Raw genomic sequence first — 14,000 nt, forward strand, 5'->3', positions numbered from 1 at the left:
GAACACCACGAAACAGCTAACTGGGGAGGGAGGGCGAGGCATTGATCAGCAGGACTGCCAGTGGGTGGGAGGCATTGGGAGCGGGGTAGGGAGCTGCTGACATATTACTGTGGCTTTTTGGCAATGTACATTGGTAAATTCTGGCTCCTTCTCAGGCTCAGGTTGTCCACCCCTCCAGTGGATAAGGGGCTGGACACTGCAGGGCAATGCTCAATGGACGGAGTGTGCCTATTGCTAGCATTCATGAAGAACAGTGGAGCCCACCTGGGCTGAAAAGGGAGTGCTTGTGTTGTCTGTCGCTGATGGAGTTGGGGACCTGACCCCTGGCAGACACAGACAAGGCTTCCTCGCACTATGGGCAGGTATTAGTGAGGTGCCTCACAGCCCTGGGTACCTCTGGGAAGTGTCACAATGTCACTCTTTCCCACTGAATACTGAGGCTTTGCCTGGTGTCAGAGAGTGCAATGCTGTTGGAAAAGACATCTTTCAATGTAATACTGTTTCTAAAACCAAAGCAGACAACTGTGGATTTATTTTCATATGGTGAAATACTCCCTATCAAGTATTGTCAGTAGGGCAATTCCTATGTTCCTAGTATATTCTGGGGATACTCTTCTTCACAGAAGAACTTGAGAGTTAGGAAGGAAGACTGACTAATCTGGTTACACAGTGCTGGCCTCTGCATAGCAGAACCACCATGTTAGTAGATACTGCCTGACAATCATATTACAGCCCAGCTCACAGGAAGGTTTGAATCACTCACAGGGTTAGGATCCATCTGTTAGCTATTTTGTATATGGCTACAAACTCAATAAAGTCCTGCGCTCTTGGGCCAGTCAGAATGTGTTAGGAATCAGCTTAGCTGGAATCATGTTTAGCTCAAATTTAAACATCCTTAATTTGGTTTGAGCTTCAGTGGTGACAGGGCCTCAATTGCCCCCTCTCCCATCAATTCCAGCAGGTCCTGGATATCCTGAGCAATAAGTTAGTGCTGGGTTTGTGTGTGCTCAAATGTGCTTAAGTGCAGCTGCAGAAATAGAGCAAAAATGTCAATAGTACAAAGCGTTCCAGCTGACTTCATTTCCTGCAGATAAGTCCCTGAAGAGGAGGGTGAGGTTTGGAGCTTGCACTGTTAGTTTACTGGTGAGGGATGGGAAAGGGTTTGGAGGGATGAGTGGGGAGAGAGATTTTGGGACACAGTTAGCAGGACACAAGGTTAAAAAAGCAAGGGTCCCATATAAAAAGGCTGTTCACATTTGCTTCCTGTCAACTTGCCATTGTCACAAAAGGGTTACAGGCGCTGATGTACACAGCCCCTACATACAAACAGGATGTTGGCTTTTAGAGTTGATTAAGCTATGAAAAGCAGTCTCTTCCATGACTGCACTATCGCCTTTTCTTCTGCTGAGACTTAAACATTCGGGTTGGAACAGGAGAGATTCAGAAGGAAACTTGGCCACAACTTCTACTTTGCTGACAAGTGAAGTGTATAGCCAGCCAAATACAAAAACACAATCCTGAACTGAATGCTTCTACAAATCCTAAACAAACAGCTTCCTAAATTCATCACACAGACACCCCTAACCCCCACAATAATTCACCACTCTCACAAACATATACTCCCAGACTAACTGCCCTCACAGACACACCCAAATGAAATAAGCTGCACCAACATACACAGCTAAGTCACAGGGTCTTACAGATAAACTCAAAATGTAATTGCTTTCCTTCTTAGGTAGTCTCTGAATATAGAATTGTCATATCCCTGCATATCGTCTATCTATCCAGGTTCTTATAATGGTACCCATCATCACAGTATATGAGCTCCTCTCAAGGGTTAATAACCAAAATCCCAGTAGGCCAGCAAACACTGTGCAAAGTGTTCCTGAGCCCAGCTAGGCTAATTATGCTGCCTCCTCCATGGGTGTCCTGGGAGGGAAGGAAGGAGCTCCTTGCGCCCTTTCCCCTACATTTTGTGCACTCCTACAGGAACAGCAGTAATTAGGCCCTAAGTAAGCTTTCTGGACTGACCTTCTCCCACTGCAGTATTGATCAGCTGGGAAGCTACAAAGCCCAAATGGACCACAACAAAATTATTTTCTAACCCCTCTTCACCAGAGTCTGATTTCATGACACTTGCGACAGCTAGATTTTTTTCTGCTGAACAGAACAGAAACAGAAAGATTCACATGCTCCTTTCTATATACAAACACATCAGACAGACCCGGAAACACTACTGTACCCTGAGAAGATCCATAACTAAATAGATACACAATGTGGCAGATAGGTACACACAAGGATATCTTTCACTTGTCAGCCTCTTCACACATGCAGTATGTAAGGGCACACAATTCCCCTTGCCTTCCCCTACCCTACAGCCTATAATTGCCCTTCCCAAACTTTCTGCCAGAAGACTTTACAAAATTAACAAGTGTGGCTGGTTTGGCTCAGATTTTCTAGTGGTTTTCAATCCAGAAATCTCCATTTATACAAGGGATTCTAGAACAAGAGCATACTTCACATTTTCCAGTCTTGAAACATCAACGTCCACCAGGATTCTACATGTTCACATTCTGCTTCTTCAAAAACAAAACCCTCTCTTTGTTATACTGAAGATGCTGGACTGTGCTCACAGTATTTGCATTTAAACTGCTGTTTGGGAATCCTGTTTGTAGGAAAACCAGAGAAGGGCCAGTATTTGCCTTGTGGAGTGATAGTTTGTTGCAGGGATAACTACAGAAGGCAAACAAAGTAGACTTGATATTGGGCAGTTGCAGCTATCTTCACTTTGAAAATACGGCTGAAGTGATACTATCTTTGCCTAACCGTTTCCTTTTTCATAGACCTCAGCTGGCAACTTCCGCTCCCTGTTTTGTGAAGAATAAAAACACCCTCTTGCAATACACATCCCCCTCAAACCAGAAAGAATAACGCTGAAATAGAGCCTCAGTGAGATGAAGCAATTGTTATATTCGGGTGAGAAGTGTGGTTTTTTGAAGGCCTATTATTGGACAGACTTCTCAGCAACAAACCCAGGTGAAAGATGTCACATTGAAATCCATGGAGGATTAAGTCCTCTTGCTATCACCAGAATGGGTACAGCAAGAACAGACAAAGTGCCCCCCTACATTCCTCCATCAATGGTAACTTAAGGGACCAACTTAAATTGCAAGCATGTGCCAATTTAAGGGACCATTTAGGAGTAAGAGGGGAGTTGAGTCTCAACATCCTGTTCAATTCTTAGTCTCTTTGCTGAGGCTTCCAGTTGTACCATTAGTGGTTTGTTGTGATATGGAGGTATGAGCTAATGGAATGATTCACCAGCCAATAGCCAGTTTTAGTTAGTAGAGTCTCTTCCCCCTATATTTACTCTGGAAGGATAGAAGCAGTATTTGCATGAAAAAACTAAAATATATTAAAATAATCAGAAAACGTGCTGCAACCCAGTCCTATTCCCTCTGCTGGGTGGAGACATACCTTCCCATGGGCTTTCTGCTCCCTGATTTCCAAGCAACCTCTGTTTTAGCACTTCCCCCATACCACCTGTGCAAAGGAAGGGGGAAGCAGAGCTGGAGTTAATCTTTTATTCATCAGGAACCAGTTAATACCCCAGACCTTGTCACACTGTTGACTACCTAGTGACTAGAGACCACCAATGCATTTTGCACATGGCACCAATCCCCTCTACATTTACAGTTGTTAGTGTATGGCTATGGTTTGTGTGTGTTATTCAAGTGAAGTGTATTTGTTGTGAATGATACTTTCCTCTTTGGAACGTGCTTTGAGATCTATTGATAAAAACCACTATAAAAGAACTAAGTATTATTATATCTAGAGTTTAAGTTACTAATACCTGTAGGTATGTTGCCATCTGAAGTGACAGTGAAACAGTATGGCTGCTATTTATTTGTATTTGTACCAGGATCAAATAATCATGTAAGCCAGATCCTCTACTTTGCCCAAAGAACGTACAGTGCAGGTTGGGGCTGATGCTTTGCACATCCTTGTTCCTGGGTCAGCTGTTTGCCCAGGACCGGCTCGAGGCACCAGCAAACCAAGGGGGCAGCACAATTCCAGGGGCGGCATTCCGGGTGGTGTTTTTTTTTTGCTTGGGGCGGCAAAAATCCTAGAGCCGGCCCTGTGTTTGCCAGGCACTGCCCAGGATCCGGTCCTGCGTCTTCCCACTGCATCAGTGAAAGTATTATCACATGCTGACAGTGCCATGACCCGAAAACTCAAATCAAGTCACAAAACAAACCGGGGCTGATTCTTTAACTATCCAGTGAGTTGCAAGATTTGGGACCAGCCCATGGCAATTCGAGCACCCATTCTGAGAGCTTTTTGCTGGATGGGAGCTGAGGATATGTCTACATTGCAATGTAAACCTAGGGTTAGTGGAACTCAATTCAGCAGACCTTGAGTTACAGAACACAGGGCTTGAGCATCTACATTGATTGTCAACCCCAGGTTAAGAATTTTCTAACCTGGGCCTGAACTTGAGGTTCCAGCGTCCACACTGCTGTACGCAGACCTGAGTCCAACCAATCATATCGCAGATTTCCTAACACCCTCCTGCTCTAGCCCTTTGTTCATGGTGCAGTGTGGGAAAATCTGACTGTCTTAGCAAGACAAAGAAAGTTGGCCTTACTTTTGTGACATACTTTTGGTGGTCTCCCAGAACACGAGTCCAGTGGGGCTGCATCTACACTGCAAAGCAATAGGGTTCGAACCCTGGTCCTGGCTTTACTCAGGCTTGGACCCTCCACCTCTATGGGGTCCTGGGACCCTAGGTCAGATTCTGTCTGGATGGAAGTAGTATTAGGTTTGATCTTGAGTTCAAATCCTGGGCTTACATTGCAGTGTAGACATACTCTGAGTCACAGAGTAGCCTAGCGCTCATCAATACTGTAATTAAGAGGTAAAAATATCATGACTTAAATCTATTTTATTCCAGGATCTGCTAAACAATAAGAGGGTTTGTATGCAAAGCAGTCACTTTAATAGGGCAAGACATAAGTATGCTATCCGGCCATATAGTTATGCTTTGATGGAATCTAGGTGGCTAACATCACCACAACCATGAGGATGGTCAGGTTTAAATCTTGAACCTGGCTTTCAGAAAATACTTTTAAATCTTCTTTCACCTGTCCTTGAGGCAGAGTTATGAAACAGGACTGTCCAGCGGGTTGTGTCACTTCCCAGCTCTGGAGGATGGAGACCCTGCAATTGACCTCCCCTCCCCCCCAAAAAAGTCTTTCCAAATTCCTCTGCACTCCTCTCCGTAGGTGGGAATCTGATCCCCTGCACTGATCTCTGTAAATGGGGATCAATATTCTGTGGTTGGCGCATGTGCATGAGGGCTGCTAAAACAGAATTTGTTTAGTTGACATTTCTGTAATCTGTATGGAAAGTGAGACCTTAGCAAAATGCTCTTGTGGTTTAATTCTTCCTAACTTAGGCTCTGTCTACACTGGCAAGTTTCTGCACAGTAAAACAGCTTTCTACATTGTAGCTCCCAAGGTGCACACACTGCCAAGCCACTTAGTGCGCAGAAACTGCGCAGCTGCAGCGCTGTAAAAACAACACCCCAATGAGAGGCGTACGGCTTTCTGCACAGGGGGTACAGCACTGCGGTGCCAGTGTAGATACCCTGGTCAACTACAGCCCTGCAATTGGCCTCCGGGAGGCGTCCCACAATACCTGTTCTTGCCTCTCTGGTCATCGGTTTGAACTCTACTGCCCTGCCCTCAGGTGACCAACCGTCATCCCCACCCCGTCCATTCCTTTGGAATTTTGAAAGTCCCCTTCCTGTTTGCTCGGTGACGCGTGCAGTGGTCTCAGCACGTCTTTCCAGGTGGCCATGCCTGCTCCACGCACCAGGTGAGCCCCCGCTTGGAGCAATGCCGAGCTGCTGGACCTCATCAGCATTTGGGGAGAGGAGGCTGTCCAGTCCCAGCTGCGCTCCAGCCGTAGGAATTATGATACCTGTGGGCAGATTTCACAATGCATGACAGAAAGGGGCCATGACCGGGACACACTGCAGTGCAGGGTCATAGTGAAGAAGCTGTGGAACTCCTACCACAAGGCTCAGGAGGCAAACGCCCATGAGCTGCCGATTCTACAAAGAGCTGGACATGATACTCAGTGGCGACCCCACCTCCACTGCGAAGGCCACTGTGGATACTTCGGTGGCTCATGTGTCAGTTGAGAGTGGACTGAGCCAGGAGGAGATCTTGGAAGAGGAGGAGGAGGGGGACTCAGAGGCAGAGGATGACTCGGAGTCAGAGATGCATGCAGTCAGGAGCTTTTTTCTACCCTGGAGGAGGCTAGCCAGTCACAGCTGTCGAATCTTGGCGAAGTGCAAACAGGAGAGGAGGCCCCTGGTAAGTGGATTTGGTTTTGGGAATCGCTGAAGCAAGTTGTTGCAGGCAGGAGGGTTGCAGAAAGCAGGGTTGTGTCTGTATGATGCACGTACCACCACATGCCTAGTCTGAGTGGCAGAACAGGCTGTTGATTAACTCTCTCACTTCACGGGAATCTGCCTCAGAGATCTCCAGGAAACTCTCATGGAGATACCGGGCAATCTGCTGTCGCAGGTTCTTTGGCAGAGCTGTTTTGTTTCTTGCTCCATTAATGGTATATTTCCCACACCACTGTGCCATCATGGAGGGCTAGGGGGAGGACCATTGCTGCACACATTTGAGCCGCATAAGGGCCAGGGTGGAAGCTGCAGTCTTAGAGAAGACCCTCCCTTGATTCCCTGCTCACCCTCAGCCGTGAGATATTCTTCCATAATGAACACAGCCTGTGGAAAATGTGGGGACAGGAATCATTATCAGGCCCTCCCCCTAAAGTGCTGGCTCTCCCCAAGAGCCACATGCCCAGTGTACAGTAGAGTCCAGGAACACTGATTTACCCAGCCTCTGGGGCTACTCACTATTTGGGGGGTCTTGTGGCTCATGTGTGCTTGCCTGGGGTCAGCCAGTTAGTGACAGGTATGTGAATACTGGCTGTGTTTTAAACCACTGAATCAGTGTTCTGTGTGTTGCAAACAATACTGTTTCTGTAAAATGTTGCTTTTTGGCTTCACAGAGATGACCTTGGGAGCCCAGCCTCCCTCTTTGTTATCGCCAGCTGAACGGCTGCGCAGAATTAGAAAGCAGCCACAAAGAACTAAGGAGGACTTTCTGCGTGATGTTATGATGCACTCTGCCACCAAAAAACAGGAATGGAAGGAGTGGCGGGACAGCGAGAAAAGGGACTGAAAAGGGAACGCGGCGTGCCAGAAATGAAGCCACGGAGCGGCTCTTAAACATTATGGAGCGCCAAGCGGACATGCTCCAGGAGATACTAGCACTGCAAACTGAGCAGCTCCACACCCAGCCCTCCCCTGCAGCCGCTGTTGCAAAACTCTTTCCCATGCGCCCCCCAGACACTGACAACACACTCTTTATCAACCTCCTGGCTCCAGTCTGTACTCGCGGCTTTCCACTCCTCCCCTATCACAGTCCAGCCCTGAGGACTCCCAGTACCCACTGCACTCAACACCCATCCCTCTGCAGTTTGGCCCTGCTGAAGTACAGTACCCACTGCACTCTACTCCAAAAGAGAAGGTTGGACATGATCCCTGGACATACACAAATCTTTAGCTGTCCCGGGACCCCACCTCCTCCAAGGACCTTCCCTTCCCCCATCCCCCTTAGTGCTGATGTGTTTTTTTTCTTTGACATTCTCCTCCGATTGTTGTTTTTTAATAAAAGACATATGGTTTTTAATATGGTGTGTTGGTTTGAAAGCAATCTTTATTCTATTAATTGAAAGCAAACAGAGCTCTACAAAGCAACAGACAGTTATCTTAAACTGCATATTGCATCGTCTGCACCAATCACAATAACCTCCTAGCATTACAAGCACTGCACTCCCGAGCATAGCAACAAATATTAGTGGCTTTCAGCTCCAAATTGCTGCCTCAAGGCATCCTTGATCCTTATGGCTCCGTGCTGAGCCCCTCTAATAGCCCTGGTCTCTGGTTGTTCAAATTCAGCCTCCAGCCACTGAGCTTCAGTGGTCCAGCCCTGAGTGAAGCTTTCACCATTCCCTTCACAAATATTATGGAGCATACAACACGCGGCTATAAACATAGGAATATTGTCATCAGCCAGGTCCAACCTCCCATATAGGCAGCACCAGCAGGCCTTTAAATGGCTAAAAGTACACTCAACAGTCATTCTGCACTTGCTCAGCCTGTTGTTGAACTGCTCCTTGCTGCTGTCATGTTGCCCCGTGTATGGCTTCATAAGCCACAGCATTAAGCGGTAGGCTGGGTCTCCCAGGATCACAATCAGCATTTCAACTTCCCCTATGGTGATCTTCTGGTCCGGGAAGAAAGTCTCTGCTTGCAGCTTCCAGAACAGGCCAGTGTTCCAAAAGATGCATGCGTCATGCGTCTTTCCGGACCAGCCTGCGTTAATATCTGTGAAACGCCCATGGTGATCCACAAGTGCCTAGAGAACCATTGAGAAATACCCCTTCCAATTAATGTACTTGGTGGCTAGGTAGTCTGGTGCCAGAATTGGAATAGAGGCGAATCTCATCTTACGCGCATTTAACATTCGCAAATTCAGCTTTGCGCAGTCGGCAAAAACAAAACAAAATATAAAAAAAAGAGAAAAATAACAATTTAAATACTGTACCTGTAGCGTGGGCGATTCCGTCTGCCATTAGACTCAATATAATTTTGACTATACGTGATTTTTGGTTTACGTGCTGACTGCGGAATGAAACCCCAGCGTAAGATGAGACTCGCCTGTATGTGTGCCATCTATTGCCCCTCCACAGGTAGGGAAGCCCATTTGTGCAAAGCCATCCACAATGTCATGCACGTTGCCCAGAGCCAGGGTCTTTCGGAGCAGGATGCAATTAATGGCCCTGCACACTTCCATCAACAGGAGTCCAACGGTCGACTTTCCCACTCCGAATTGGTTAGCAACCGATCGGTAGCAGTCTGAAGTAGCCAGCTTCCACAATGCAATCGCCACATGCCTCTCCAGCAGCAGGGCAGCTCTCATTCTTGTGTCCTTGCACCGCAGGGCTGGGGCAAGCTCATCACACAGTCCCATGAATGTGGCTTTCCCCATCCAAAAGTTCTGCAGCCACTGCTCGTCATCCCAGATGTGCATGACGATGTGATCCCACCACTCAGGGTATGTTTCCCAAGCCCAAAAGCGGCATTCCACTGTGGTCAGCACCCCCATGAATGCCACAAGCAATCTCGTTTTGTAGCTAGTACGCATGGCGAGATGAATGTTGCACTCCTCTTGCCTTTGTAGTTTAAGGGATAACTCCAGTGCCACTCATGACATGTTAGTCAGAGCAAGCAGCATACTGGTCAACAATTCAGGATCGACTCCTGCAGACCGAAGAGGCAGAGCACGCAGTACACAAACCATTAAAAGATGGTGCCAAATGTGGACGGAAGCACAGGGATTGCTGGGATGCGAAGTAATGCATCATGGGGCATTGGGACAGGACCAAGGATGACTCATGACCCGCTCCGCCTTCCCACAACTCTTAGTGGTAGAAGAGGAAGAGATGCTCTGTGGGATAGCTGCCCAGAGTGCACTGCTCTGAATACCGCTGAAAGTGTGAATACACTATTGTGCAGGCAGCTGACAGTGTGAACACACAACAGCAGTTTCCCTTCAGCGTTCTCTGAGTGGTGCTGTAACTGCCAGCGCTGTAACTCTGCCAGTGTAGACATACCTTAAATCCTGTGCATCTACCAAAAATAAAAAAAAAGAAAGAAAAAACAGCTTTACCTCCACAACTGTAGCTTTATCTGTCAATGCTCAAGTCTTTACTGAGAAAAATAGCATCCTGAATTAGCACCTCTGACTAAGTGGTGAAAGAAAAAGACTGGAAGTGGAAAAAGTCAATCCTGTTTCAGCCTTAGCAATTTACATCTCCAGTTGGGACCATCTTTTTATTCTGTGTCTGTACAACACCTACCACAATGAAGCCTTCATCCCTACAAATATAATAATGATATGTATCTCCTCCTCTTATGTTCCCCATGCCCATCCCAAGTGTCAGTTAAAATCTTCTCACCCAGCTACAGATTAAAAAGGTCAGAAGTTAAAAGAGGAGAAGAAAAAGACAGAAGGAACGGCTGCAGCAAAAGAAAAAGAATGCAGATCCAGAGAGGGAGAACAACGACAAACAGAGGAAGGAAAGAATGCAGATGTAGGGAGAAGAAGAAGAAAGAAAAGAAAAAAGAAGAAAATTATGGTGGGAGTATGGACAGAAGAGAAAGAAAGGGAGAGATACAGAGGAAATACACACTTAGTGCCCCCATGTTTGGGCAGAGCAGCAGAGTTTGCTGCTAGCATTCTCTTGAGCCCTGCACTCTGGGAAGGACAGTATCTGTTTAGATTTGTGTCTAAATTTAAACCCTGATTGCTTTGCCTCCCCCTCCAGTCCCCACCCTCCCTTCCTCTCAACCACCCTCCCTCCTTCCTTGTTCTCTAGTGCAGGGCTGCTCACTGGGCTCTGTCAGTTCTCAAGCTGAGCTGGGGCTTGGATATTATATTAGACGTGCCTCAGCAGTGAGTTCTCACTCTGGCTGGGCAGAAACTTTCCACAGCTAAGGGGGGAAAGGGTGGGGAAGAGCGACTGTCCTGAGGACACCCCTCACTTGCAGGATATGGAGGTAAAAAATTTATTTCAGTAGCCGCGTGTTGCTTTGCTGACTTACTTGCCCCAGCAGTTCAGATTGAATTAGCTCTACCTTTACATGGCACTTTCCCACTTCGGAGCAGGTAATCATTTCCATTTGCTGTATCAAACGGTAAATGACCCCCTCAATGCCCCTTGGAACTTCTTGCACAGGGTTATTCTAAAGTTGGGAGGGGAGGAGGAGAGAAGAGATCATGTGAATATGGGGTAGGAGTGTGGAGTATCATTCATTTTTGAGCCTCTTCCCCTGAGTTGGAGAAGGCAGTAACCTTCAAGGGCCTGCATAATTTTGAGGCATGATTCAAACACTCGGTTATAAAATTGGGCACAGAAGGAGGAACTAACTGATAGAGCTAAAACTTCAGGTTTCATGTGGATAGTTGTAGCCATACATCTTAGCTGCCCTTTTGCAGGAATGTCCTTTATTTTAAACCCCAGTGTTCCTTCTGTCCCTTGTGGATCTTGCAATCTCATTTTCATTGTCAAAATCAGAGATTTTTGACTCAGGAAGCAGCGGACATAGGTAACCTTCTTTATGTAAAAAAAAATTCATACCATATAATTAAGAATTTTGTGTACTTTTCATTGTACCCCCGATCTTGTCCCCAGGGAATGCAGGGCGCATGGTCTGATGGTGGGAGTACAGAGATATGGGTCAGGATTCCAGAGTTTTATTCCAAACACTGCCCCCGGCTTGCAGCATGACCTTGGGCACAGTGCTTCTCCCCACTGTGCCTCAGTTTCCATTAATGCAAAATGGGGGTGATAGTGCTTCCCTAGCTCCCAGGGATGGTATGAGGCTGAATTCACTCGAGTTTTTAAAGCACTTTGAGAGCCTTAGATGAAAGTTGCCATAGAAGAGCAAAGAGTTCTGATAACTCCCAGTTGCTAAACCAGCCCCTCTGTGTGCTGTGATGCCCTAAGGGCAGGGGTTAAAGATAAGGCACCTTCAGTAGAAAGTCCTCAAAAGGCAGTCAGACCTGTGCTCACCCAGGTTTTATGTGTGGAACAGAATCAAGCAGTGATCACACCAACTCAAGATGAGCCATGTTGCAGAGGTCACAAATTAAATGGATTCCTAAGGGGTTGTGGATTTGATAGAGCCAAGCCTGGGTCATTAACTGTCCTTAAGTTACAGTTAGTTTTATCGTCTTTCGTTGTACAGCATTCTGTGATGTCTTCTGTCTGAGAAGGGGCTTTGTTGTTTGTCTCATAAGCCAATGAAACAGACTAAAGCTTATCCAGGGGTGATTCTCAGCCTGCTAGGAAACTCAGAAAATATATAAAGCTATAAAGCCAGACACTCATGAAATTCAGGGGCTAGTAGAAAATCTAACATAAAAAGTACTTACTATGCAGGAAATCACATGCTTATAGTCAGACTAATACTTAGAGCGGGAGCAGACATTAGGTCGCATCTAATCCATTCTCCACCAATACGGGACAATGTATTTTCTAGTGTTTCATGCAGTTGTGTTTTAAAGGTCACAAGAAATGTGGCTTCCACTTCCTTTGGGAGACACACAGGGCCTACTAGATCTCATTATCAAGAAGTTCTTCCTCAGATTTAATCTAAGATTTTCCTTCTCTAGGTGTTTTCCATTATTCCTAGCTATCTCCTTTTTACCATTATAAATTATTGTCCTGCCTACATATTTACTTGCTTCAACCATTTGTAGACCATCACATATCCTTTTAGTTATTATATTTAACAGCACCTTTCATCTTCAAAAACATTTTACTAATCATGAATTTAGTCTCTCAAACCTCTGTAAGGAAGGTTAATATTATACAGAGGTTTAGGCCACATATGAAGCCAGTGGCAGAGGTAGGATCAAAGACTCAGGAATTCCCAGTCCCTTCTCAGTCTGCTTTTCTCTCATTAGAGCATTTTGCAGACAGCTGGGCCAGAATATAGTCATAGATGCAGCCTTTTGTCTGCAGGATCCATGCTTAATGCATCGGTGCAACAGGAACAAGTTCTGTCATTTCCCCCTTTGCCAGGCTGTTTCCTTCAGTTGTAGAGTGCAGAGCAGCTATATGCTCTGTAGCTGGTATAATTGGCAAGCTCCTCACACTAATGGGACAGATGATTACCAGCACTACAGAATGATATGGGCTACCTCCAGGTGATTGCCATTTCCATCAGATCTCTAGAACCTTTAGAAGAAAAATAACTAGGGCTCACTTGCCTTGTGTGGTTTTACTGCTGCTGTTTTTCTTTGTGTTTTGTAGCTAGAATCTTATCCAGTCTGCCATCAGGAACATATTGAGCATTTAGTTAGGTCAGCTGCTTTACAAACAAAGATGGGTTAGCACCCCAAGTAAGGGAGAATACAGTAAAGTCCAAGGTTGCCAATTCCTATGGTTTTATTGTGAGTTTCATTATATTTGTTTTTCTTAATGCCCTTGCTCCTTGAGTCAGGTTTAACCTAAAAATTTCATCTTTCATTTTTAAAAAGTAAGTTTCTAGCCTTCATGGCTCTAGACCAAAGCTTGAAAATGTGAATCCTAAAAGGTTCTACCAGCCGCCTGCAAATAAAAAGAACTAAATGTATAACACTTGGGGTTAGCAATACTGAAAGTCAAACTTCCCTCAAGAGAACATTCACTATATTTTCTCCCCAGGACTCACAGAATTGGGAGTAGGGGAAACATGCAGCCCTGTTAGTTTGTAATTACCTTAGAAGGTTTGGAGTTTGGTCTGAATACACAGCCTCAAGTTCAAATGCATTTTGGAACTGTAAGAGCCTCTGAGATTTATGAAACTCAGCTGGAAACCCTGTGAGATTAGGCCTCTTGTGGAACTACCTCCTGCGGCTGGTTAAGTAGGTTATTGTTATGGCATTTTCCCTGACACCCTTATGCTGGAGACTGGTAGCACAGAGGCACATGAAAGTTACAAATAAGGTAGACAGAAGCAATCCAAGTCTCTGAGCTTCAGTTTGTTTTCCAGACTAAGGTGAGAGGTGGTTCTTATTTTCTCTGAACAGTAGGGATGCAGCTGACCACTTTATTTTGTGGACATTTACCTCTCCCTTCTCTGTATCCCTCAGTAGGCTTCGTTTCTCCTCCTCTTGGTGTCTGTACTCCTATCTCCCTCCAGGAGGCTGACTCCTCATGGGTTCTCATTTTGCCAGGGAGGAGAGCAGTTCTCTGCTCCTTTGGTAGCTCATTTGGTCATGTTGTTTCTGTGGCTATGTACTGAATGGGTTCCCTGTCCCATAGCCTGTGTTCTCTCTGCTTTGGGGCATCCTCCATAGGAG

General features: G+C 46.0%; 1 protein-coding gene and 1 long non-coding RNA gene across 3 annotated transcripts in view; one reads left to right on the forward strand and one right to left on the reverse strand.

The window, feature by feature from the left end:
• Nucleotides 1–7,782: 7,782 nt before the first annotated feature.
• LOC311515079 lies at nt 7,783–10,397 on the reverse strand. Its single transcript, XR_014710041.1, has 2 exons — nt 10,342–10,397; nt 7,783–9,778 (listed from the first exon to the last, which is right to left on the reverse strand). It is a non-coding gene; the product is annotated as an uncharacterized lncRNA (long non-coding RNA).
• Nucleotides 10,398–10,524: 127 nt separating this feature from the next.
• The window catches only part of RCSD1 (RCSD domain containing 1), a 44,990-nt gene continuing 41,514 nt past the window's right edge, over nt 10,525–14,000 (forward strand). For both annotated transcript variants that reach the window (XM_084617935.1, XM_084617936.1), the window contains exon 1: nt 10,525–10,708. In XM_084617935.1, coding sequence (XP_084474061.1) covers nt 10,703–10,708 — 6 coding nt within the window. In that variant the 5' untranslated portion in view covers nt 10,525–10,702. The remainder of the gene's footprint in view (nt 10,709–14,000) is intronic.

This window comes from Lepidochelys olivacea, assembly GCF_965140295.1.
Source record: "Lepidochelys olivacea isolate rLepOli2 genome assembly, chromosome: 1".
NCBI lineage: Eukaryota > Metazoa > Chordata > Testudines > Cheloniidae > Lepidochelys > Lepidochelys olivacea.